At 40.3% G+C, this 25,368-nt stretch overlaps 1 protein-coding gene across 1 annotated transcript in view; it reads left to right on the top strand.

The window, feature by feature from the left end:
* Positions 1-3,774: 3,774 nt before the first annotated feature.
* Positions 3,775-25,368, top strand: part of ADGRG2 (adhesion G protein-coupled receptor G2) — a gene marked incomplete at both ends in the record, with an annotated part of 48,414 nt that continues 26,820 nt past the window's right edge. Inside the window, 3 exons of the mRNA XM_079542128.1 lie at positions 3,775-3,892; positions 9,084-9,704; positions 25,140-25,166. Coding sequence (XP_079398254.1) covers positions 3,775-3,892; positions 9,084-9,704; positions 25,140-25,166 — 766 coding nt within the window. The remainder of the gene's footprint in view (positions 3,893-9,083; positions 9,705-25,139; positions 25,167-25,368) is intronic.

Here is a 25,368-nt window from a genome sequence, read left to right as displayed (position 1 = left end):
TACCTGAGCAATATGATGTTTCTTTGGCTCTTTACTGTCATTTTTCACTTGGTAAAGATTTGAATAATGAAGACTGTCAGAAACAACAGCCAGAATCTTACCATTCATCACTGCTGTCCTCCTCAACAGCAAGTTCCATAAATCTGGAAATATATATCTTAAAATCCAAGATCTGACTCTGAAAGCCTCAAGGTCTACAGATGGAGTAAATGTGATTTGAACAAAACAGTGTGAAGCACAGCAGTAGATGGCATGGTCAGAAGTAAATGACTGATTGCTTACAGTTACAATTTCCAGCAAACTCTGTTACCAACAGCTCATGCACTGGCTGTGAGAATCAGCTCTGGCTAAAATTAAGGATGAAGAAAATGACTGCCAGTAAACAGACGTTTTCAACGAGCACTATGAAACTTGAATGTAATTTTCAAAAGGGGATGTAACGAAGTATAGTGCAGCAAAGGCTGCTGTATTTATTTATTTTTTTATGGCTTTCAGTCTATTGCAAATTTATCTTCTGTGATACAAGGCAAGGAGTGGCTTAAGATAGGCGAGGTATCTTGATGTGGATGTACACTTGGAACGCAGTCCAGTCTTCTCCCACTGCACGTTGTGTGGGGCTGCAGCAAGCAGACACTCTTGGGGCTGGTTGCAGAGGCACAGATCCTGTCTCTTCTGCATTCCAAGTGCATTTGCAACACAAGCCCAATTTCCTGTGGCTCTTCTAAGTCCACTGAAGTGCTTGGAAAACATCAACTACAAGTAATGCTATTTGTCTTTCAGAGGTGAAAAGCTGGGTACAGTAAACAAGGTGAAAGACTTATGGACCTTGGTTTTAACTATTTTGTTTGCCTGCTCTTAGCTGGTTAAGACTAGACTCTTTTGCCTGCCCTTCTGCAGTGGATTCCCTGTCACAGTGTTTATTTGGATGAACCTATTACATTTTGGTATCATCTCCTGTGAAAACGCTGTGCTACTTAGGCAAGTGAAAATCCCACTGTGGAAGGAGACAATTCCATCAGAATTGTCCATCAACTAGTAAAATAGCATGAAATAATCTAGTTAATATTAATGGTAAGAATGCGGATTTGTCATTATCTAAGAAATAATGATAATATAGAAAGTAGGATCTTTTTCCTTAATAGAATGTAAACAGAATTGTTGTGAAATGAAAGAAGCAGTAATATTGTATACCTAATGTTGTTTTTTAATTGTAATTTTCACTAGATGCTGGAACAAATGCTGAGCTAGCCTACATCTCGAAAGTCTTGCAAAAAGTTAACTGAGTTCTGATTGTATTGGGATTTACCTTTGTATGTTTATTCACTTTCCTGCTCTGTTTTTTAGTGCATCCCCTGAGAACGTTAATCTGCATTCGTAACTGAATAGCTGTGGAGTTCTAGTTATGACTGGATTCTGTCAACAAGAAACTTTGCCTCTCTCCTGAAACCAAATGCAGAGAATTTGGAGGCATTCCAAATCAGGTTTTTATGTGACGCAGAGCAAGCAGTTTGCTTCAACACTTACCAGCACCAATGGCTAAGCTTGTGGGTTCTGTGAAGTATTTTTGGGCTCTGTCCCATTCATATTTCAGCTCTTCATTTCTAGGTAGTAATGGCAAGGAATGCTGGAATTTGAGTTTAGTTTGTTGTCTGCTGCATTCCTGTGAATATATGGTTTCCCACACCAAAAGGAGATTTCCCCATAAATTGAAGGAATAGATGTGCAGCTTAGCTTTGCTTAGGAGTGACCTAATTTGAGATGAGAATGGAAAGTGTGAGTAAGCAAAGGAAACAGAGGTTTTGGATGTGCATTTCTTTTAATGCCATGAAGTTATACTGTAGGTGGGCCATCCTTGAAATTGTCAGTCAAAAACACTTCAAACCTACCAGCGTTTTGCACTGCAATTTTTGTTATCAAGTTCTTGGGATAATTAGCGTAATTACTTAATTTACTGACTGAAAATCTTTCTTATTGCATGCAGCTGTCATTCATGATCTTGCCACAGTTTGATTGTTATTTCCTCAGAGCATTCTGGTTTCAAGCATGCATCCAGCATCTGCAAAGTGAAAACTGTGTGTGTCATCAAGATCAGTCTTCTTCAATCCAATCACTATGGCCATATTTCTGCTAGAAATACCATATGCTGTGTAACTGTTGGAAATGATGGCTGGCAGTAACATGGTGCTGTTCTAATTTTTAGAAAGCCTTTCCTTTGTTTTCTGTATTACACTGTTATATGTTCATAATTTGTTTGCATGCATGTTTAATCAATTTCCAAAGTGTTGATTACTTAGCAACTTCACTGATTTATGTGTATGCCAGTATATTCCCTTAGCACTTACTTGGAGGGTTCACCCCATAGTAACCATTTTATTCTAATAAATATTTATATTAATGTGAGCGCTGGCAAAAATTTATGTTAGCCCTCACCTTAGCAAGAATTTATAACCCTCAGGAGTGTACATTTTACAGTTCCTGTAAAGAAAAAAACCTACTGCAGCATGTACAAAAATACAGGAAAGTTTGCAGGTAGCATGACTCTAAACTTCTCTCAGTGCTGACCAGGTACAAATATACCAAATCTGTGATGACCGTGTTAAACTTCTATGGTTGTGCAGGATGCTCTGGTCTGCCATAAGGCAGACACTAGGAGACACATATAATAAATATGTAACATTTACTGCTTTGCATTTTTTTCAAGTGTCAGTTACAGAATTGCTAACAAATATGTGTCTGTAAAGTTCTTTATTAAAGAGATAATGCATGCAAAAAGCACATGAATGTTTTGCTTAACAATTATTTCAGCATGCAAAATATCCAGAAGATATATATATATAAAAAATATATATTATAATATATATAATATATATTATAATATAATATATATTATATATTATATATATAATATTATATATTATTATAACTATATATAGTTAATATTATATATTATATATAATATATTATATATATATTTATATATATATATAATATATATATATATATTTTTTTTTTTCCTCCCAAGGATCTCCTTATAAAAGTGTATAATTCTTGGGGGTGTTAAATCTTACAGTAGAAAGCATGTTTGTTTTTCATCACCATGTTCTACTGTTCACCCAAGGCAACCATCACTAGGAAGAGATGTGGAGAAATCAGTTTTCTATTACATTCTCCAGGAACTTTCTGCACAGTGGCTTGTTGCATTTTGTGTTTTGAAGTTCGCAGTAACTTCTTTGTCTTGAGAATGAGATGAGGATTGGGAATCAAAGTCTTGTTTATTCTTGAGAGGTTCTCAATGCTGCTATTAGATGTCAGCTAATAGAACCTGTGGATAGGGGACTAAACAAGTGCTTCCCATTTACTGCCTGAGCTTAACAAAGCTTTTTGAAAAGCTCACCAGGCTGTTACTCCTGTGTGTTTTGTTTTGTTTACGAGGCCTTTCATGTTTGTTTGCCTTATAAACTTCTAAAGCTTTACTTGTGCAAGGACTTGTAGTGATGATCTGATGTATTTGTGAGTCTTTAGACTCACAATTAGAGAATTAGAGAACATGAACGTTTGCTTATTTGCTTTTTTCCACCCGCAAACAGCTATTTATTTATCAGTGACTTGGCAATACTCCACCTTGCATTTGTGTACAGCACATGACCAGTAGTGTAACAGGGCTGAAAAATTCACGCATCTGGGTTGGAAGCATCATTTGTCACAGTTATCTGCACGCTTGTTTTTCTTCTAGTTACATTGACTTATTTATGTATTTATTTATTTTGTCCTAGAATGGTTGCCTGGGGAAGACAGCACTGCTGTGTTGGCAGAATACAGCACATTTTATTGAGATTCAGGATTGCTTTCCCAGTCCTTCTACTTCATTTGTTCTTGGCTACAGCAGGCAAAGGTAAGACATGTTTTTCCCAATTTGTCTAGTATTGATATTCCAGTGATCAACACTAGTCTTTATGAATAGGACTCTTGATTGTATTCACAAGCAACTTTCTGCCATCTTGAAATCAAAAGGAATAATGTTCATTACCAAGAACTAAAACATTTGATAATCATTTTGGATACTAAATGGGCTCTAAGTTCACAGTATTTATTTTCACAAAAAGTCATCAGTAGTAATTTCTTTTGGGCTGTGGATGAGGAGAAAATGTAAGTACATAATAACAGAACATTGCTGTCCTGCTATTTTTTTAACTGGACATGTAACTATTGTCAGAACCTCCCTTTAAATGTCTTATACTGCTCTTACATAAACACTTCAAGATCCTTTTAATTTTACATAGTACACCTATAAACACAAAACAGCTGATTTTGGCTGTGGGTCTGAGCATGGCTAGGGAAAACTAGATAAGATCCAAAATATGTTAACAGAAATTATGTATTTGAATTTGACAGTCTATGCTCTTTCTGTAGCAGTAAATGAAAAAGAATCAAGCAACTTCAAGTTCTTGTCATTTCTAGTAGAAACGGAGTAACTAATGTTGGTGATGTTTGTATATGAGATAAAGTAGGATCAGCAAGTTTGTGTTCCATTCATTACTGTTCTTGAAGCTCACAGGTGCAAGTCTTGTTATGCTGGTCCTCGACAGATACAAATAACAGTGCTTGTCATTTGTACAGCTTCTTGTATTGATAATGAATCATGCTAGTGTTGTGCATTAAATAGTTAAAAAAAAAAAAAATTCTTTTTTTTTTTGCCATGTACAAAGTGGTTATTTTTAGAAGCTCCTGCATGTGCTGTAGCGTGTTGTTGTACTCCAGAAGGTGAGAGTTTTTTGCAGACCAAACACACTTAATAAATACGCCTTTTTAAATGACATTGTACTAGCAAGGTGGTTTTATTTGTTCATAGAATAGACTAATTCCAATTTTCCAAATGTAGTGATTTTTGTAAAATGAACCTTTTATTGAGACAGAATTTGAAGTTCAAGTTACAAAACTGTTGCTAAAATGATCAAGTTTTAACCTTAGGTACATTGAAAAGCAAAAGGAACAGCCCAAAATATGGACAGATGTCCTACAAATATTTTGCCAGGGACAATTCAGCTATATCTAGAGTTTTGACAATGCAAGCAAATAAGGATTTTTTTCTTTCATCTATATACAACTTGCAAGTGTCAGTAATGCTTCAAGATGACATAAACTGTTGCAAGAGTCGATTTCTGGTTCCACAGTATTTTGTTGGTAGTGTTTTTTTTTTGTTTTTTTTTTTTGGTAGGCTGTTGGCATTGTCAGCATCATCTCTGCTCAGTTCTTTCTTCAGTTAAGATGCTTTCCAGGAAATATGAATGGATAAGAATTATCTGTGTTCTTTTCAACATGTAGGATGATGTGGCAGAGTTTATCCCCATCTATCTAAAATAACTGTGACTGAAAATGAGAAAGCAGTTCTTAGCTTCAGAATTTCAGGACATTCAGAAGAATCAAGCAGTCTACATGTAGAAAGTTTATTTTAAACTTTTTATAAAGATTAGCTATTAGCTCTAGCTGGAATACGTGGAGATTTAAAATCACAGAATCACAGAACATTTCATACATACATTTCAGGACTTCTTCCACTGCTTGATAGAACACATTTAAATGAATGTTTTTTGTTTTAGCACTACATCTAGTTTCAGCACTTTCATCTAGTGATGTGAATATGTTAAAAAGGAACAACTTGCATTTCTGAAAGAGGTGAAGTGCTTGAATATAGCAAATGCCACTCAGAAGTTAGTCCCCAGTTTCTACTGGATGGAGTTTTCTTGACTCCAACTTGTGATTTTTGCTTAGTTTTCTTACACTGCAGGTGTTTGGAGCGTTCTTTCTCCTATGCTGTGTTTTCTGTGCTGTGGTAATAAAAAATATATTCAATGGCCAGGTTTCCAAACGTAGTTTGTATTATCTGTATTCGAAGGAACTAGCTGTAAGCTCAGAATGACCCAGTCAGAGAACAGCCAGTTCCAGCTTCTCGGTTCTGTGAACAAGAGTGGGCTGCAGCACACTATTTTCTAGAGAAAATAAATGATGATTGACTGAATTTCCAGGGCTTTGAAGTAATGTTAGCATCTGCTTATATTGCATCCACCTACATATATAACAGGCCTAGCTAAGATAATGTTGATAATTAATTTCTAACTCAGTGGCTTTATAGTGTCAAGCATCTATAAAGAATGTACTATAATTTTGCAGCTCTATAATTAATTCGCTGTTACAAATTAATAACAATAACAACCCCTAGTTTAATGCCTAACATGAAATCAAGCCTCTGTCAGAATTTGTTTGTTTCCAAAATTGTCTACTGCAAGCTTTAATTAACATTTCTGCTCAGAAATGGACTTCTAACTCTTCAAATATAAAGGGATCCTGGATAATTAATAGTGACTTCATGTTTTAAGTCTTTGTCTTGACTTCCTTTACCAGCCACTATGGCCATCTCTGTAGGCTCAAGATTCCTTACAGGAATTTGGGAGGGCATGTAAGTCATGCAAACATATTGCTGGCATACTGTCTATGAAGAATAGCATCTTCATCAGATCTTTCAAAACCTTCAGCGTAATTCCTATTTAATAGTGAAAGATTTGAGCAATTATTTTTCTTTAGAGGAGCCTATGTTACAAGTGTTGACATATAACGGTATCTGCCTAGCCATTTTGCTTAGTAAGTCAATTCTTAGCTAAGTATGCTAGATTTTGCCTATGCACTGTGACAAATGGCCAAACTGGATGAGTGAATTCATGCTTTAGGCTGGAGCAGTAATTCTGTTGATTGCTGTTAGGACTGTTCTACATCTACAGTGTCAAACTGTGAAAATCTGTTGGCTGCTAATTAGGAATTTCATGCAATTTGGCCTGAACCCTGAGTCTATTCAGGTTTCTTTGCTTGGTAGCCTTGTTTAGTACCTTTGTGATAGATGCTGAACTTCAGGAATGATTCGAGGTTGGATTCTGCTAATTAGTACTATTACAAGGGGAGTTTCAAAGCTGTAGTAAGCAACAAGAACAGTTATCAGTGAGTTTACGTGAAAACTGATTAATAAATGTGTTTTAAACATTTTCTGGTAGCCTGTACTAAATTTTCCCCCTCTACTCTGCTCTTGTAAGGCTCCATCTGGAGTACTGTGTCTAGATCTGGAGCCCCCAGTCCAAGAAAGACAGAGAGCTGTTGGAGAGGGTCCAGAGGAGAGCCACAAAGATGATCAGGGGACTGGAGCACCTCCCCTATGAAGACAGGCTGAGAGAGCTGGGCTTGTTCAGCCTGGAGAAAAGAAGGCTGCAGGGTGACATCATTGCAGCCTTTCAATACCTAAAGGGAGCCTACAGAGGGGAGGGGAATCAACTCTTTGAAAGGGTTGATATGTGTAGCACGAGGGGAAATGGTTTTAAGTTGAGGGAGGGGAGATTTAGGTTGGGTGTCAGGGGGAAGTTCTTTACAGAGAGAGTGGTGAGGTGCTGGACAGGCTGCCCAGAGAGGTTGTGGATGCCCCGTCCCTGGAGGTGTTCAAGGCCAGATTGGATGGGGCCCTGGGCAGCCTGGTCTAGTATTAAACGTGGAGGTTGGTGGCCCTGCCTGTGATGGGGGGTTGGAGATTCATGATCCTTGAGGTCCCTTCCAACCCTGGCCATTCTGTGATTCTGTGTACCACAGTTGCCACAGTAGGAAGTTCTTCCTGTGTTTTATTTGTTCCTATTGAAAAAGCAGTCTGACATCTCTGTGGCCAAGAGGCACAATATTTGAGCAAATCCCTGTGTCATCCCTGATGATCAAAGAGCTGGCTGTGATCCTGACAGCTAGCTAGGACAATGACTGTGATGTACCTTGAAAAGGTGGAATCAAGTTACCTCAAAATTTGTCTTTTGATAGGGAAAATAATGAAAAAACATAATTTGTATATTGACCAATTTTTTGGTCAATAGGGTACATAAAAGCTCTGTGTATATTGACAAAGTAATGCCTTCCAAAATCTATCATTCTAGCATCTTGCACTTTCTGAGCATTTACTAGGCTATTTCCTTTTTCCACGGCTCCATTACTTGGCCCATGAGAGTTATTTTTGTTTGGGTTTATTTTTGTTGATGTTGAGTGGGTGCATCATAGAGCTGGCAATCTTGATAATGATCGCACAATTGGAATGTGCTTTTTTAAGATGCAGTCTCCGCTTTGGAGTGCCTACATCTACAGCCACAAAAGCCTGTACTGGTGGGACAGAGGAAGAATTGAGACGTCTGCAAGAACTTAATAATTATGGTCAAGTTCTACTGTTTGAGGCATTCTATGACCCTGCTTGTTTTACTTGTGTTGACGTAGTCTAAAATCTTGCTTTTACCAGTAACTTTATTGTTTGCATCTAAAATTATGTTTACATCCCAGTTAAATTCCAGGCTGCCATTTCTGTGCCTAAGTAAGTGTAAGATTCATAGATCAGTTATCTCTGCAAGTAAATGTCCTGGTAGAGAACATTGTATAGGGGCTAGATGGGTTTAAATTTAGTCAGTGACTCCAAACCATGTTTCCTGAAAGTTACCCAAACTCATTGTCTTCTGGAGTATGGCTGTTTTCTACCTTTCCTGATAAAGCTGAACCAATATACAGTGAAAGATTTAAGAATATTAGAGTTTTTGTTTGTTTGAAAAAAATAAAATGAAGAAGCCTAACACTGTTCAGAGATGCAGAACGTAAGTATGGCAGTAAGGATTACAGTCTCTTCTAACTCTGTCTATATTTTATCCACTACTGTAATTGCAAAATACCTGTGTGGTCTTCGGAATAGGGACCAGAACCTGATTCTCTTTTTTTTCTCCCACTTGTAGGTTGAGCGTTATGTTGGGGAGCTATGTGTTCATTCTTTATGTTGCACATGAGTTTTGTGTCAAAGCCTTCTTGATTAGCTAGGATTGATTACCTGCCTCCAAATATGCTGGTCCTCCCTCCCTCCCACCCAAACTAACAAAATAGGAAGAATCAAAGTTTTTTGGTAATGTGTTGGTTTGAAAACTCCTGGGTAAATTCATAGGAGTAAATTCGTATAGTAATATATGAAAGTATAACATTGATGTAGATGATTGTTTTAAAGAAGTAATTTTGCAAATCACCTTTTCTTTATTTAGATCAGGAGGATTTCCTAGGACTATATAAAGCGGTCTTTAAGACTGAATGTGAAGATCCTTGGATTATGTCACCAAGAATTTCTCTGCTTTCTTTGAAAGAATTCACTGTCTGTGTGCACCTCAAGCTCAATTCTTCCAATAGTCCCTGGACAGCGTATGTATACAACCAAGAAACAACTAACAGCAATCCCTCTGCAAATAAGCATGACCTTGGACTTAGCGGAGATCGTGGTAACTTGAGGATCTGGTTGTTTGGAAATCAGATAAATACGACAGTGGCGATGCTTCAGGAAAACATCTGGCACCAAATATGTACCCAGTGGAAAAGTGAAAATAAGGAAGTGAAGCTATTCATAAATGGAAAAAAAAGACTAAATGAAAAACTAATTAGAAATATGTCTCTCCCTGGAAAAGGGCAGTTCTTACTTGGCTGCTCAAAACTGCCAGGCACAGCTACATCACCTAATCAGGGTATGACTGGGGAGCTGTACATGTTCAGAATGTGGGATAAAGCAAATATAAATCTTGCCAAGCACTGCAGAGATGGTAGTATTGTACGCTGGAGAAAGGAGGATTGGATGTTTAATAAGACAGTAGAAAAGGACAACTCTTTGCCATGTGGTAAGTATCATTGCTTCCCTGTTTTTAGAGTAGCGTCATTGCAAAAAGTCGATGTAACATGTCTAACATTTTCTCTTCTGTATTTTAGAAAGTCTTTCTCTATTGGTCATTTTTGTCTGTTTATGGAGATGGTGAGAATCTGCAGCTCTTGCTAGCTTTCATGCAGATTTAGAAGTTTACTGGTGTGCTTTTTATAGACTTCCCGCTTGCTCCAACTTTTGTGTCTGTCTGCTGCTCGTGTAATGGCAGTTAGAGTGGGATGCATCCAGCCAACGCCTTGGAGTATTAGGGCTTTTTTGTTAATGTCATCTTACTTAATTCACATACCTTAAATTATGTGAATAAATGCAGAGAAAAGCATTGGAGGTCCTCGTTTTGCACGTTTGTTGGGCTTGGGCTTGAATGCATGTGAATTTTCACATCATTGCTGGCACACTGTACCATTTTTAGCTTGTATGGTCTACATCTGTAAAGATAACTGGAGTCTCTAGTTTACTCTTGTTTCTGTAGCAGTAATATCTTCCTTTATTAAAATGGCCAGATGGTTTCTAACACCTTTCTTAAAGTTCTTCTCTGACCTGAAAAAGAACTGTAAAAAGCTTTAAAACAGAACAAAATAAAATTATACTGTCAGAGAACTTGAATTTTAGTATAGTTAAGATGGAATTCAATCGAGAAAATCTTCTTTCTAGCTTTTGCTGTCCTCTCTGCTGAGGTAAAAGAGAAATGAAATTTGAATAGGATCCATTTTGTCAACTGTAGTAAATGGCATTAAGCCCATAGCCCAGAGTTATTAAGGTGATTAGTTCACTTGATTTCTTAAACTGGAATGGAAGTGATTATGTTAGATGACAGATGGTGACAGCCCTGGTCTTCATCATCTCTATGCTTTCAAACTCTACCTACTCATTTTGTGAAGACTGAAAAATATGATTTAGCTATGTAGTTTTAAAATCATTCCCTGACTGTGTAGTTTCAAATGTTGTAGTAAGGGCGTTAAAATAGAATGAGAAGATTTTATTTTTTTTCTGAGAAAGAAATAACCAGCCTGTGGAAGGTGAATATTTAGCATGTACTATTGAGACAAAAAAAAACAAAAAAAAAGCACTGACAGCACCAGGCAGCTTTAATTGCTGGTGGTAGTATCACAAGTGGATTTTTTTCTAGAAGTTCCTTTGTCCTCCTTTGTCCTTCCTATGTAAAAATTACCCAGTTAGTAGGGTTCTCTGCTCTGTTAAAGTAGCTGTGCTTATAGCAGTGAGTCTTCAGAAAGATCTGATTTTGTATCTGCATAGAATGTAACTGGCAAAGAGCCACACTGCCTGCATACTCACAATGAGTGAAAAGGAAGTGTTTCATTGAAGTTGTAACTGTGCCGGAGGACAAGTTTATAACAAGAAGTTTGTTATAACCTGGTTGGCGTTTTGTGCTCCCGTGAAGCACCTGTTTGTAAAATGCTCAAAGATTACCAAGATTTCTGTGATTTCTCAAGATCTTTGTGCAATGTAGGCCATTATCTGATTGGTATCTCATAGGCAATGACTCATTCCATTAGTAAGTTTAGATTGACGTAGTGTCACATCATTAGCTTCTGTTTCTTTACCCCCTCCTTCGGGCTTTCCTTTTCTTAACTATATTCATTTTCTTTTGATTTTAGTTTTATACTAATTTCTTAGATTACCAAAATTTTGTTTAGTTGCTTCTTAACCATGTTAAATCTAATAAGGACCAGAGTCCTGATTGTGTTAAGATTTACTTTTGTGATTAACACTTGAAGACGTGCTGAACTTAAAGTAAATTACTTCCCAGAAGTGAATGGATATTACTTTTGCCGTAGCTAAGCATCATGTGCATCTGAAGATTTAGAAGAAAGGAGCTGACTGCTTCCCAGTTTGTGATGTGATGCCAATGACATTTCTTGGAGTCAGGGAACATAGCAATATATAACTTTCAGGTCTGAGTGAAAGATGCAGCTCTTGCTTCTTTCAGTAACAAGACTTTTGGGTCCCATCTGCTTGGTGTATCTTTTGTAAGCTGAACAAATGTAAGTATTTCACATAGGCCAAACAGGTGAGACAGAGGTGTTCACTCTTCCATGTGCCAAATTCAAAGAGTAATTTGTCTTACTACTTGATTAATTATTCCTATTTAACTGCAGATTTTAACGTGGACAGTTATTGTGGATGTTATTGTTTTTCACATAATCCAAGAAAAAGTAAGTCATATTCTCTGACGTCAGAGAATACAAGGGCATAAGCTCTTCTGTTGTCATTTTTTGCATGGGACATTTGCGAGACCTTTATTGGTAACTTGACAACTGAAGAAATTTACTGTTTAAACATTAATCATTTCAGTTACATATTAAACAGTAGCATTCTTAATTAAAATATAAATATCCAAACTGTTACACTGTGCATTTATGCAAGGAGCACAAAGACGACAGAGATGACCTTTTACAAGTTTCAAAGAATAAGTTGAATACATGATTTACAGAATAATTAGAAATAGTGTCACTGGAACTAAAGTTCTGTCACCTCATTTGTGATGTGACATCAATGCCTTAAATTTTGATGCCCTAACTTTTAGCAGAAATCCAGAGCCTATTACTTTAAGTTGAATTTTTTTGCATGAATACAATCCAGTGTTAGATGGTGACATCTTAATTTTTCTAGACTGTCCTGTCCAGTCTTCAAAATTAAGGTGTTGTCCCTTCTTTTCCTTGAATCCTTACACTCCCTGTATGGATGAACCTGCTGCGATGTTGCTGTAGGAGGTTTTCAGACTTGAGGGAACAAAGTCATTTAATATTGTTGGGAAGTCATCAGTGCCCTGTGTGCACACTTAAGGTTGTGGAAAACTTCAATGTGGACTGTTCTAATTTGGAGATATGAATAACCAGAGGTGTGATTTAGACTCATGCAATGTCTTTTAAAGATTTCTTGAGTTGTGTACTCTACTGATGGCAAAATCAGCTTTCCTAGAAGGAAAGGTGGAGTTCTAAGGCTTTACCTCTTCAGGAAGAAGATTGAAATGTAGCTGCCACTCATCCAGTCTACATCCTAGTCTGTTGAGTACCAAACTTTGGTCTGTGTTATTATGTTCACCGAGCAAGTAATGAAAGCTAAAGATGTAAAAAGATGTTACTTTCACCAGTGCATATATTTTTAAAGAATTGTAAGGGTACAATGCTATACCTTTAGAGGCTCTTAAAGGAAGCTCTTAAATAAATAGATCTGAAGGGGGTGGGGCAAGATGTGGAATATATAACTATGGAGTGCCTGTTTGATGAGTCACATATTGCTCTACTTTGTACATATTAACAGAACGCGTGTTTGACCTCCCATTTCTTTGCTTTCATTGCCTCAGTCTTCTTTTGTATGAATAGAAGGAGCGTTTTGGAAATCAGCCTACAAGGGAAGAGATTCTGGTTCATCTCAGCCTCTGATACACATCTTTGTACAAACAGAGCTTGACAAAACCTGTATTGTAAGCACATTTCCGTAAAAACCTTTGTAACATCGAAGCTGAGTTAAAAACAGTGCACATGAATTTTCTCTTAAGGTTACAGGAGTGAACTGGCCAAAGTGACAGAGCCTGATGTGAAGAAGCACATTCACTGTTTCTAGGCGTCTGCTTCTGTAAATAGAAGACGGTAGGATATTAGCACTTGATATTTTGCTGTTGAAGCTACTACACTTGGTTTTGTTCAGGAGTAGGTTCATGAGAAGTGTTTTCATGCAGTTATCTTAGTAACACTGAATATAAATGAAGGGTCATTGCTGCCCAGTATTGGTGACTAACAGAATACATGAGCACTGTAGCCTCTGATAACGTTTAGAAGAGGAATTTGTAGGCAATTAATAACACTCAAGTGGAATTGACACTTGAGTGTGAAATGTTTTAATTTTTAAGCTGGAAGATGATACTGTGTATCCATTTGGAACATACGTTTTGTCTTTCCCATTTCTGATTGAAATCTGCCATGCGAATCACTTCTGCGAATCTGCCTGAATCAATTGAATTTCTTTAATGGAAAAACTTTCAGCACAAAGTTTGCTTTGCTACCACATCTTACTTAAAAAATCTGGTTTGTACTACTTTCGTGATATGTTTGTGTGTATTTGTAAGTCAGAACTGATCTTCTCAGAAATAGATGGTCTTAGTTATCTGAGGTCATTCTGTGTTATCGGCCAAGTCCTGCCACCTGCAGAGACATTATTATCTAGCCACCACAGTGCCCCCTTGGGATTCTTTCATTTGCATTCTGCTCTTGATTTCTTTGGGAGATGTGATGTGGTTAAGGGTGCCTCTGTATGAAAACATAAACTATTCTCATTTTTGGCACACTTTAAATTTAAAACAAGTGTAACTTGAAGCACTTTATTTCATATTATTTCAAAATTCTACCATTGTGCCCTACAACATTAAGTGTATATTTTTCTGCCTATTATATATAAAATTACAGAATAGTTTGGGTTGGAAGGGACTTTAAGATCATCTAGTTCCAATCCCACTGCTATAGGCTATAGACACCTCCATCTAGACCAGGAGATGGTCTAGATGAGCCCCATCCAGCCTGGCCTTGAATGCCTCCAGGGTGGGGGCCTCCACAACCTCACTGGGCAACCTGTTCCAGTGTCTCACCACTCTCACAGTAAAGAATTTCTTGCTAAGACCTAGTCTAAATCTACCTTCTTCCAGTTTAAAGCCATTTCTCCTCATCCTGTAGTCCTGTGTAGTCTGTACTTCTACTGGTGACTAGGGTTAGTATTTCCTGCCTGTTTTGTGTCTGGATCTGACTGCAACAAACTGTCTCTTGCATTCTCTCATCAAGAGATGAGAGCCCGAGAGACATAGGGCAGCAGATGTGACCCTTTGTGCCGTTCCATCCCTGCTCCTCTGTGCAGCAGACAGGGCAGAATGGGTGTCTATGTGGAGGATCCATTTCTTGGCAGTTCAAATTTTTTTCTGCTTATCCCAAGAAAACACTCTAGTTGCTGTCTTGGGTGTGCTCAAGGATGGTTTCTGCAAAAATTTAAAGGAGATCACGGAATATTAGGTAAAACAGTATTAGTCATCTATAACACTGTTCCCCTGAGATAGGGGAGCAAGAAACAGCTGCCAGTAGCTTAGTTCTTACAAAATGTTGTTATCTGCAGCCAGGTTCTAGCTGCTTCTCACTCCTCCACCCTGGAAAAAGTGATTTACTTCTGGTGGAGGGGCTGCCTGAAGACAGGTGAATCAGAGAGGGTGTTGCCTTTCCAAAAATTTAGAGTGTACTGACAGTAAGTTAGATTGGAGTTAGGGAGAAGAAAAGGGTATTTTCATTATTCCTATTGTAGGTGAATAATTGTACATTGTGCATCTTTTAAGGGCTTTCTCTTGTTTCTAATAATGAACAAAAAGCATGTCTTGAATGACTGTGCCCACGGTGTGAGAACCAGATCCCAAATCTTGCCCTTCCTATCTTGACCACTGTGGTACAAAGCTGCTTTCTCCTTTCCCTCCCTCTGGCTGAGTTGATTTTTGAATTCTACTTTGTTGGGACAGCTTGAATGAGACATGTAGGGACTGTTCCATGTAGGTTGATATCTCTAATGCTAAAGAATGCTGTAAGCACAGGGCTACTTTCTAGACAACACAAAACATTAGTCTTTTTTCTGTCTAAATTTTCCATTAAGAGGTGAATTTCCTCTTTAGTTTTGAAAAGAAGCAACCCTGGTGTTAGAATTCAAAAAACAGAGGTCATCTGTTAGATGGCAATTAGAGCTGGGGCCTGTAATCCAAGGGTAAATACTTATTTCCAAAACGGACTAGGGGCTATTGGCTGTTGTGAACAGGGCCCTGAAGTGCGTCTTTCCAGGAATCGTCTACAATGTCTGACTTACAGACTCAGCTCACAGGTCCTAATGCTTACAGTTCAGTGCTGTTGGAGCTACATTAATTTGTGAACATCATCTTGAGTACTGTTTTTAATGGATTTAGTCTCCTAGCAGACCAGAGATGCTGAATTTATGCTGATTCCCATTACACACACAAAAAGGTCATTATGGGAAATAATGGTTGTTACAACACAAATAATATTGGTTCTCAGGTAAAATTTCTGTAGCTGTCTAATGGAGCAATGGTATGAGTTGATAACCTCATTGATATGGTATGAGTTGATAAAAGTTCATACCACCAGAGCAGTTTCCTCTGCCTGTACATGTATGACTCCCAGTCTTTACTCATCTATCTGTTTGTGTTAGAGCAGTGCAAAGTTATATGAAGACAGCAAGTGACTTGCTGCTTTTGTTTTTAGAGATTTGTGTTTGTAATAGAATCTGGTGCTCACTTAATGGAGATGCTTTTTCTTGTAGAAACACCTGATTCTTGTGCAAGGGGCAAGACCTTCTGTCTTTCTTGCAGCAGAAGCAAAGCATAATGCTGAATAATGTTATTTTGTATGTGTTTTTAAATTTTTGTTATTTTTAACATTATTTATGTTCTAATTTTTTGCATCCTCAGCAAATGTTCCCTATTACAGAAAATGTAGAAAAGTATCCCTACAGTATGGAATGTCTTGTTTGGGATAGAGTAGTGTGTTGGTTTGATGATCCTAGATCAACAGTGTTGCAGATAAAAATGCACTAAGAAAGTAAAATCAAATTCCATGCGCTTCAGGATTTTCTTGTTCTCATCTTTAGAGATCAATCCAAGGGAAATTAATGTTCTTTTTGGTTTTGTGACTAGCACACATTTTGGTGATTTTATTTTCCTTTTTTCATGTCATCTTTAGGGATACTTTGGATTGGACTTCAGTTCTTCTCCAAATAGGCTATATGCACATTCTTTTCTAACACTTAAGGACTACATAGGAACAGTGGTCAAATGTATGTGAAATTGAATAATATATCACAGCTACTTCTCCTCTAACTTTCAGCATTCAAAGGGATTCTGATGAAATACTTGGCTAGTGAACTTAGTATTACACCTTTTTCTATAACAAGTCTTCCTTACAGATAATCTATAGCTACAATAGGCATGTGAATACAGTGCTGTAAGAGAAGTTGTGGTTAGATATGTGACCAAGAGAAGTCCCTCAAACTATGCATGCCACCATCACTTGATGCGTTTGCCAGCTCCAGGCTCATGGCTTGCGTTTAGCTTATTTTGCTTCCCATACCACTGAATTTGTAACTACAAAGCTTTTGATGGTTTTAGAATTTGCTGTCTTACTGATTATCCTACAGTACTAAACGTGTAATTGGACAACTTTTCTTATCCACCTCAAGGTATTACTTGTACTCTCAAAATCTGCAAAGCAGGTTGAAGGCACATAGAGGATGGGAGAAGCAGTTTGTCTGTAGTGACTATGTCTAAACTGACTCTTCAAGAGTATCTGAGAATGACCTTAAGATCAGATTCTCCAGGTAGATTTTTTTTTTTTAGTGGGCAGAAACTGTGCCGGCCTTTGCTATGAGATGATACATACTTCAAGAGGTGGGTTCCTTTTGAAAATTTTATTTTCTCCAGGGCTTTTTTGGCTGGAAGGAAGGGCTTTTGCATGAAATGCTAACCATTAATTAAGACAAGACTGGCGGCTTCAATTGTCATATCCACACCTCAGTCACTGAGCCCATCTGTAAAATAGGAAGAGATACAATCTCTTCCTATTCCAGTGCCTCAACACCCTCTGAGCAAATAACTCCTTCCTAACATCTATATATAAATCTGTGCTCTTGTAGTTTAAAGCCATCAGCATTTGTCCAATCGGTATGCTCCTTGATGAAGAGTCTGTCTCCATCTTTCAAGTAGGCTCTTTTAGGTACTGGTTTGCCATAGGCAGAGCTGTTCTCAGTCCACTCATCATCCAGTCTGTATTCATGTTTGTGATTGCCACAACCCAGATGGAGGATCTTGCACTTGACCTTGTTGAACTTCATGAGGTTTGCATGGGCTCATCTCTCAGCATGTCATGGTCCTTTTGGATGGTATTGCTTCCTCCATTGTATAATCAAGATGCTATAATCGCAATATAGTTGTTTAATCAACAGATATCAAGATGTTGTAATCACAATATAATCGAGAGAATCAAGCAAGGTAGACAATGATCACAAAGAGAATAAGCGGAAGAGCTTACCCTTCGGCTGAGCTCACCAGAAGACACCAAGAGAGGGGATCTCCAGAAGAGATCCTTCCCCTCTGGTAGCCAGCTCTTAAATAGGTCTAGGAGGGGTGGAGCCAGGCTCCACCCCTTCCAGCAGCACAGGTGAATTGCCTTCACCTGTGCTTCTCTGGCTGGCTCATGGCTCGCCTCAGGTGATTAATCAGAGGTTCAGGCCGTGACTCAGCAGTTCCCATACACTCCACCCCTTCACGGCGTGAACCACTGATCAGGTTAACAAAAGGGTAAGCTTTCCCTAATACAGAGATCCGGTATATCGCGACGCTTATACAATTTTATCGCGACGGGTGTTGGTACAGTTCAAGACAAGTGATGATCAGTGAATGTCCATATTCTTCTATGGGCCAGTGCTCGATGATATGACTGGAGGCATGAGGTCCTGAGGTGCAGGTCTGTTCTATGTTCCATCAGTCCCATGCAGACCATCACCGGGTGTTGTACGTGATCTGACAGCAACACTGGAACACTTGATGGCATTTTGTTCCTTCCGGTGGTCCTGAAGGCTCACAGACTCACGGGGAGTAATACAGATGTTTTACAGGTACCAGGAGGGGAAGGTCTGCCCTCCAGGGCAAGATACAGGCCGTATTTCTGTCTTGGGTCAACACTTCCGCTTGTACGGGGGCACGTCCTGGCCGCCTGTACCACACCTTTTGGCCGGATATCTGCGGCTGCATAACGATATCAGGCACCAAAGGAGGTGTCCTGATCTGCCACAGGGACATGATGGGGGTCCCTTTAGCAATAAAGATCGGAGTGTTGACCACAATATCAGTAGGCCATGTACCTATTACTGGAGGGACTACTGAGCCTCCCACCTCCAATAGTCTCCCCCAAGGTGCAAGTAGGCCACACCACTTGGGTCCTACCTGCACCTTCCAAGGCCATTTTAGTTTATGGGTACCTGGCTCTAAATTTTCAGGGGCAGGGAGCAGAAGATTATTTTCATTACCAATCTGGGGTCTTACCTGATGATCAGTGCCCGTAATTTGGATCCTAAGCGGGGTGGCCCATGTCGTCTGCAACATTCTCAGGGCACTGGGTCTGCCATCTCGAGGTCTTTCATTCAGGTCCCGCAGGGTTTCATACAGTCTTTTCGTCCACCCCTGCAAGGACTGGGAGTCTGTCTTCAGGGCAGCCTTAAGAATACCGTTATACCATTCGATGAGGCCTGCCCCCGTTGGATTATATGGCAGGTGGAATCGCCATTCGATGTTATTTTCTTCTGCCCAGCGCTGTATCGTTGCACCAGTAAAATGAGTCCCTTGGTCGCTCTCGATGACTTGAGGTGTCCCGTAGGCAGACATCAGTTTAGTGAGTGCCTTGATGGTATATGCCTGGTTTGCTTTCGGTACTGGATAGGCCTGCAGTAGCCCACTTGCAGTGTCGACACAGGTCAGGGCGTATCTTGCCCCTTCGGAGCGAGGAAGGGGCCCGATGTAATCGACCTGCCATCGCTGGAGAGGATTGTGTCCCCTAGCAAGATGGGCTGTTGTTTCGGGCAACGATCTCGGTCTCATTTTGGAGCAAGCGTCACAATCCTGGCATGCCTGGACGATATCAGATAGTTGTATGGGCAGTCCCCATGCTTTAGCAGCTGCCCACATTGTCTTTTGTCCAGCATGCCGTAGCTTCTGATGTAACCAGCGGGCGATGTTCTCAGATGGTGAATTCTCAATCCATCGAACTCGGGCCAGTGTGTCGGCTTCATCATTTCCCGGTGACTGTAGGGGCTGATGACCAGAAACATGGTAGACACGTACAGTCCTGTGTTTGACCGTATTCCATATATCTAACCACATGTCTTTGCCCCAGATCAGTCGGGCGTGGATAGTCCATTCCTGGGTGGCCCACTGTGCAATCCAAAGAGTGAGCCCCCGGTACACAGCCCAACTATCTGTGCAGATGTTCAGGATACCATCACCGGGTTCCTTGGTTATAACCATTCACACGGCTCGCAGTTCTGCCCATTGGCTGCTCTGAGCATCCCCCTCATCGAACCAGATTGTCTCGGTGGAAGGATGGTATGCTATTGCTCTCCACTTGCTCGGGTTGCCCTTGCTGGACCCATCTGTGTACCAGGCATCTTCAGGGATAGGATATTTTCCCTCCTGAACGGGACTCTTCTCTGGTGGAGCGACCAGTATTTCTTTTGGTGCATCACTGTGATACGTCACTGGGCCTAGGATCTTCTGGAGTTCTTCTTTCAAGGGTGATGAAGACAGACTGCTCCTTTGGCTGAGATAGGCGACCCATCGTGCCACTGTTTGTGCTTGGGCCACCCCTGTCTTAGGAAGGTGGGTCAGATCTTTCACCCACCCCTGAATTGGCAGAGTGGTCTTGACTATAACTGCAGCTGTTTGAGTTATTGGCTCTACTGCCTATAATGCCGAATAGGCAGCCAATAAATGTTTTTCAATCATACTGTATCTTTCTTCTGCTCTGTGCCAAACCTGAGACCAGAAACCAATGGGGGTCCGAACAGAGCTGTGGCGTTGCCACAGGCCCCAACCGAAGCCATCTTGAGTAACATGAACGTCCAACTCGGCTGGGAGGGTAGGATCGAATATACCCAATGCCTGAGCTTGTTTAACTGCCAGTTTTGCTTGTTGGAAAGCATCCTGTTCTGTTTTCCCCCAGTCCCATAGCTGCCCCTTTTTTGTGAGTCTGTATAGTGGCCTTAGCAGCTGCGCTAGGTGAGGTATAAAGGAACGCCAATAACCCAATATACCTAGAAACTCTTGCAGCTGCTTTGATGTTGTAGGGACTGGGAAGGCCTGAACCTTATCTATGACAGCACTGGGTAGCACTTTGGTCTTTCCTGACCAAACCACCCCCAGGAATTTTACGGACAGACCTGGACCTTGCACCTTTTGGGGATTTATAGCCCATCCCCTCTGTTGTAAATAGGCAGTTAATAAATCTGCTGCCTGTCCTACTGCCTCCAGTGAGTCGGATGTCAACAGGAGATCATCAATATAATGATATAGGTTAACATCATCAGGTTTTCTCCAATCAGCCAGGTCACGCGCCACTAGATTGTGACAATACGTTGGTGAATGCACGTACCCCTGTGGCAGGACCTGAAAGGTCCACTGCCTGCCTCCCCACGTAAACGCAAACTGATCTTGCGATTCCTCAGCAATTGGAATACTGAAGAACGCATTTGCTAGATCTAGGACACAATGATAGGTTTTTATCTCCCTACTCAATGTGTCCATTAGGGAGGCAATATTGGGTACGGCCGCATGAATAGGCGGCGTGACCTTATTTAATTCTCTGTAATCTACTGTCATCCTCCATGTGCCATCCGACTTTCGCACTGGCCATATGGGGGAGTTATATGGGCTGTGTGCAGGTCTTATAATACCCACTTTTTCTAATTCCTGCACCATTCTCGATATTTCATCTTGCCCACCCGGGAGTCTATACTGTCTAACGTTAGTAATCCGGCGCGGTTTCGGCAGGCAAACAGGCTCATGTTTCACATGGCCTCTTAATATTGCCTGCACCGCCCGGATACTGATACATCTCTGTCGAAGTCTGAACTCTCCCACAGTTGTTTGGAGAGCCAGACCCCATAGAATATCTATGCCCAGGATGTATTCTTGGACTGGGGCAATAGACACCTTGTACTCCCGGGGTGGGAGACGCCCAACCCCCAATTTTAACCATGTTTGGGTGACAGGAATAGTCTGTCCCCCAAAACCACCAATCATCACTCTGTCACCATCAAATTTTCCCAGATCTCCATAGATAATTGATGTTTCTGCTCCCGTGTCTACCAATGCCATTACTCTCTGAATATTTTTTCGGGACCAATAAATCGTTAATTCTACATAGGGCCTCCGGTCCCGTCTGGAGGCCCTACAGGGACTAACATCCCTTGTCACTCCATGAATTGTGCTAGGGCCAATTCTTTTGCTTCTGATGGCTCAGGCATTGTGGCCTGAGACACCTGAGGTGGCTTCTTTTTCCTGTTTGGAATAATAAAATCTTCTAGGTTCCATGTTGTTGTTGGAACCCTCTCTATAGCTCTTACCCTTGATTTCTTAGGGTAGCTCTGGAATTTTTGACTGTCCTTTAGTTGTCTCCAGAGCTGGAGAAGGACATGGTTGGGCTGGCGGTCAATCTTAGCAAATTGGACCCCAGCCCGAATTAAATCATTAAACATTTGTTTTCGGGATACCCTTATGGGTCCCGATGGAGGAGCTCGAGTAGCCAGCATTTTGGTTTTATTTACCGGCAGGACCTCTGCTTCCTCCAAAAACCGAATATTGCGCCTACTCTGCAGGCGTTCTGTTTCTCCCAGGTCGGCAACTAACTGGGCAGCCTGCTGGACTACGGCTTCTGATGCTACAAGGGGATTTAATATGGAGACTAGGGTGCCGTACAGATGGGAGGGAGCTTGCTGTAAAATTAAATCTCTCATCCCTGCTGAAAATTTAACCATATCAGGGCCATCAAATGTATCTTCATAGATGGCCTCTCTTACACCCAGTTCGCAGATATAGTTTTGAAGGTCCTCTATGGAGGACCACATGCCTGTATGTAAAGGTATGTCTGATTTATTCGGCCATACCATACGGCAGGCTGCCATTAACCATTCTAGTATGGAATGGTTTTCATCACGATATTGATTACCTACATATAACCTCTGTCTGAGAGCAGGATGGACGGTCATGGTGGCCAACTTGGCTATTTCTGGGCCATTCACCAAGACACTTTCTGCCCCAGAATCCCATGGTCTCAATAACCAAGCTGGCACACTTTCTCTAGGCTTCTGCCGAAATCGTTGTACTAAGTCCATTAATTCTGTTGCCGTGTATGGCTGTGCCGTTACATGTAAATGAGTCTGGGCAGGGGGCCATTGATCAGGCGGCACCCCTGCCGGTCTGTCCTGTACTTTTTTTGTTTTCTGGGTTACAACAGGATGGACTTCCAGGGGATCAGTCAGAATTGGACATTCAAGGTCTGATTTGGATTTCTTGTTCTCCTGATCAACAAAGTCTGTTGATTCAGGAGTCTGGTCATCATTTATTGAAGTGCTACGAATGTGGCCTACGAGAAGATGTAGAATTGGCTTCTTCCCTGTTAAAACGCCAAGTTCGTGCTCCAGCTTTTCAACGCGGTCTTTCAAAAGCTGATTTTCCGTTTCTAAAGTATTATTTCTTAAGTCCGCATGATTTAAGGCAGTTAACAATGGCCATGCCACCATGGAGGCAGCCAGTTGTCTTTCTTTAGTAGTGAGGACATCCTTGCCAAGTCCTTGAAAATAGTCCGCCATGCGATATGGGGAGATATTGCCCATAACGCGTAAGGGACCCCATTTTTCAATGATAGTAGCTAACTCATAATAGGGCGATCCCTCAAATCCTGGGATCTGCCCTGGAATCATTTTCTCTAGAGGAGTATTGTTCTCCCCCTTGACCCATTTATAGAAATTCCATAAAAAAGACATGAGGTTAATTTCAGTATATTCGGCCTGCTTGGCTCGCCAAGTGTATAATCAAGATGCTATAATCGCAATATAGTTGTTTAATCAACAGATATCAAGATGTTGTAATCACAATATAATCGAGAGAATCAAGCAAGGTAGACAATGATCACAAAGAGAATAAGCGGAAGAGCTTACCCTTCGGCTGAGCTCACCAGAAGACACCAAGAGAGGGGATCTCCAGAAGAGATCCTTCCCCTCTGGTAGCCAGCTCTTGAATAGGTCTAGGAGGGGTGGAGCCTGGCTCCACCCCTTCCAGCAGCACAGGTGAATTGCCTTCACCTGTGCTCCTCTGGCTGGCTCATGGCTCGCCTCAGGTGATTAATCAGAGGTTCAGGCCGTGACTCAGCAGTTCCCATACATCCATTATATTGACGTCACCAGCTTGGCATCATCTGTAAACTTGCTGAGAGTGCAGTCGTTCTTTCTGCCCGTGTTGCTGATGAAGATCTAAAATAGTACCTGTGCCAGTACAGACTCACGAGGGTTGCCATTTGTCACTGTTCTCCACCTGGACAACGTGCTGTTGTCTACAGCACTCTGATTGTGACCATCCAACTAGTTCCTTATTCACAGAGTGGGCCGTCCATCAAGTCTGTGTCTCTCCAATTTAGAGACTCTGATGTGTGAGACAGGTCTATCAGAGCCATGTCAGTTCTAGCAGTGTTGTTTGTCTACTTCTTGTTTAGATGCTCTTTGGTAGTGTGGCTGTAGGGAGTGTGAGCATCTATGTAATGTAGATGTACTCTCAAAGTATATTCTGTGCACGTTATGAATGAGTTTGTAATACAGCATTTCTGTCTTACCCATTTCTCCCACTCCCTGCTTTCTTTATTTCTTTGCTTCTTACTGTGTTAGTAAAAACTCATTTCGTGAATAATTCACCAGCATTTTATTTCCCCACATTTTGCAAAAAAAAACAGCTTTACCAAAGCATGGTTGTGCATAGCATTTTTGGTTGCTGCTATTTGCTCTACTTTGTTTTTACACTGGAAGTGGAAAGGCAGTGGGAAAACACAGACTAATCTGTGACTCCCATAAATACACAAGCGATAAGCCAAGTGAAAAAAGAAAAAAAAAAGAAAAAAAAAAAAAATGGGTACAAAGGAGTTCTGTGAGCCAGCTTGAATTTAAGTGAGAGATTTTGTTTAATGATGGGAAGCGCAGGTTCCCAAATGTGCAAAAAGTGCATCCTTAAGGTAAGAATGAACTAGGAAGTAGATGAGTAGTGTCACAGAAGAATGTGGCATTTCCACTTTCTTATCTTTCTCTGACATTTAGAAGTTTCCTTTTTAGAGACTCCTCTCAGAAGGGGCTAAGCCTAATGAAGGCAGGTTGAACACATGATCCGTCATGTGATGTTTTTCTCTGTGCTTTCTCTATTCTGAGCAGGAAAATTTTATCTTCCGAATAGAATGATAGGAGACAGCTGAGGGATTTTAATTCTCCTTCTGCAACTTGAAGACCTGCTTAACTAAGTAAAAAAAATATTCTCTAATGATTTAACTGTTTACTATTAGGACCAAACTGTAATTTGACAGTCTGGCTGTGGAATCCTTAGGGAGAATGAATATGCTAAATGCCTTCTGCTTTGATTTGGCAGTGTTGGGTTTCTTAAGTTACCTTTTATTCTTTTTTTTTTTGTTGTTGTTGGTTTTTTGTTTGTTTGTTTGTTTTGGTAGAGACATATACTTTTTAGTTTAATTTTGCTTTTTGTTGCAAAAGTCTCTAGTCTTAGCTCTGTCACCTAATTGTTTCTATTTCTTGTCAGTTACAGAGGAAACCACCAGACCTGCAGGTGAGCATTGATTTATAAGAAGAAAACCAGAGGAGTTAGTTACGCTGAAGGAAGGTGAAATACCCACCTATCTAGTAGGCCTGCTTCAGTTTTTGCAAAGTCGTGCACCAGATAACAAATCACTTAATTTCTTTTTGATCCAAATGTTCGCTCTGACAGCATCAAACATTTAGTAGCTGGTTTGCTGTAGTTTGCTATATAA

This window comes from Tetrao urogallus, assembly GCF_951394365.1.
Source record: "Tetrao urogallus genome assembly, chromosome: 1".
In the NCBI taxonomy this organism is placed as follows: domain Eukaryota; kingdom Metazoa; phylum Chordata; class Aves; order Galliformes; family Phasianidae; genus Tetrao; species Tetrao urogallus.
Note: the sequence above shows the minus strand (reverse complement) of the source record. Positions and strands in the feature narration are given on the sequence as shown.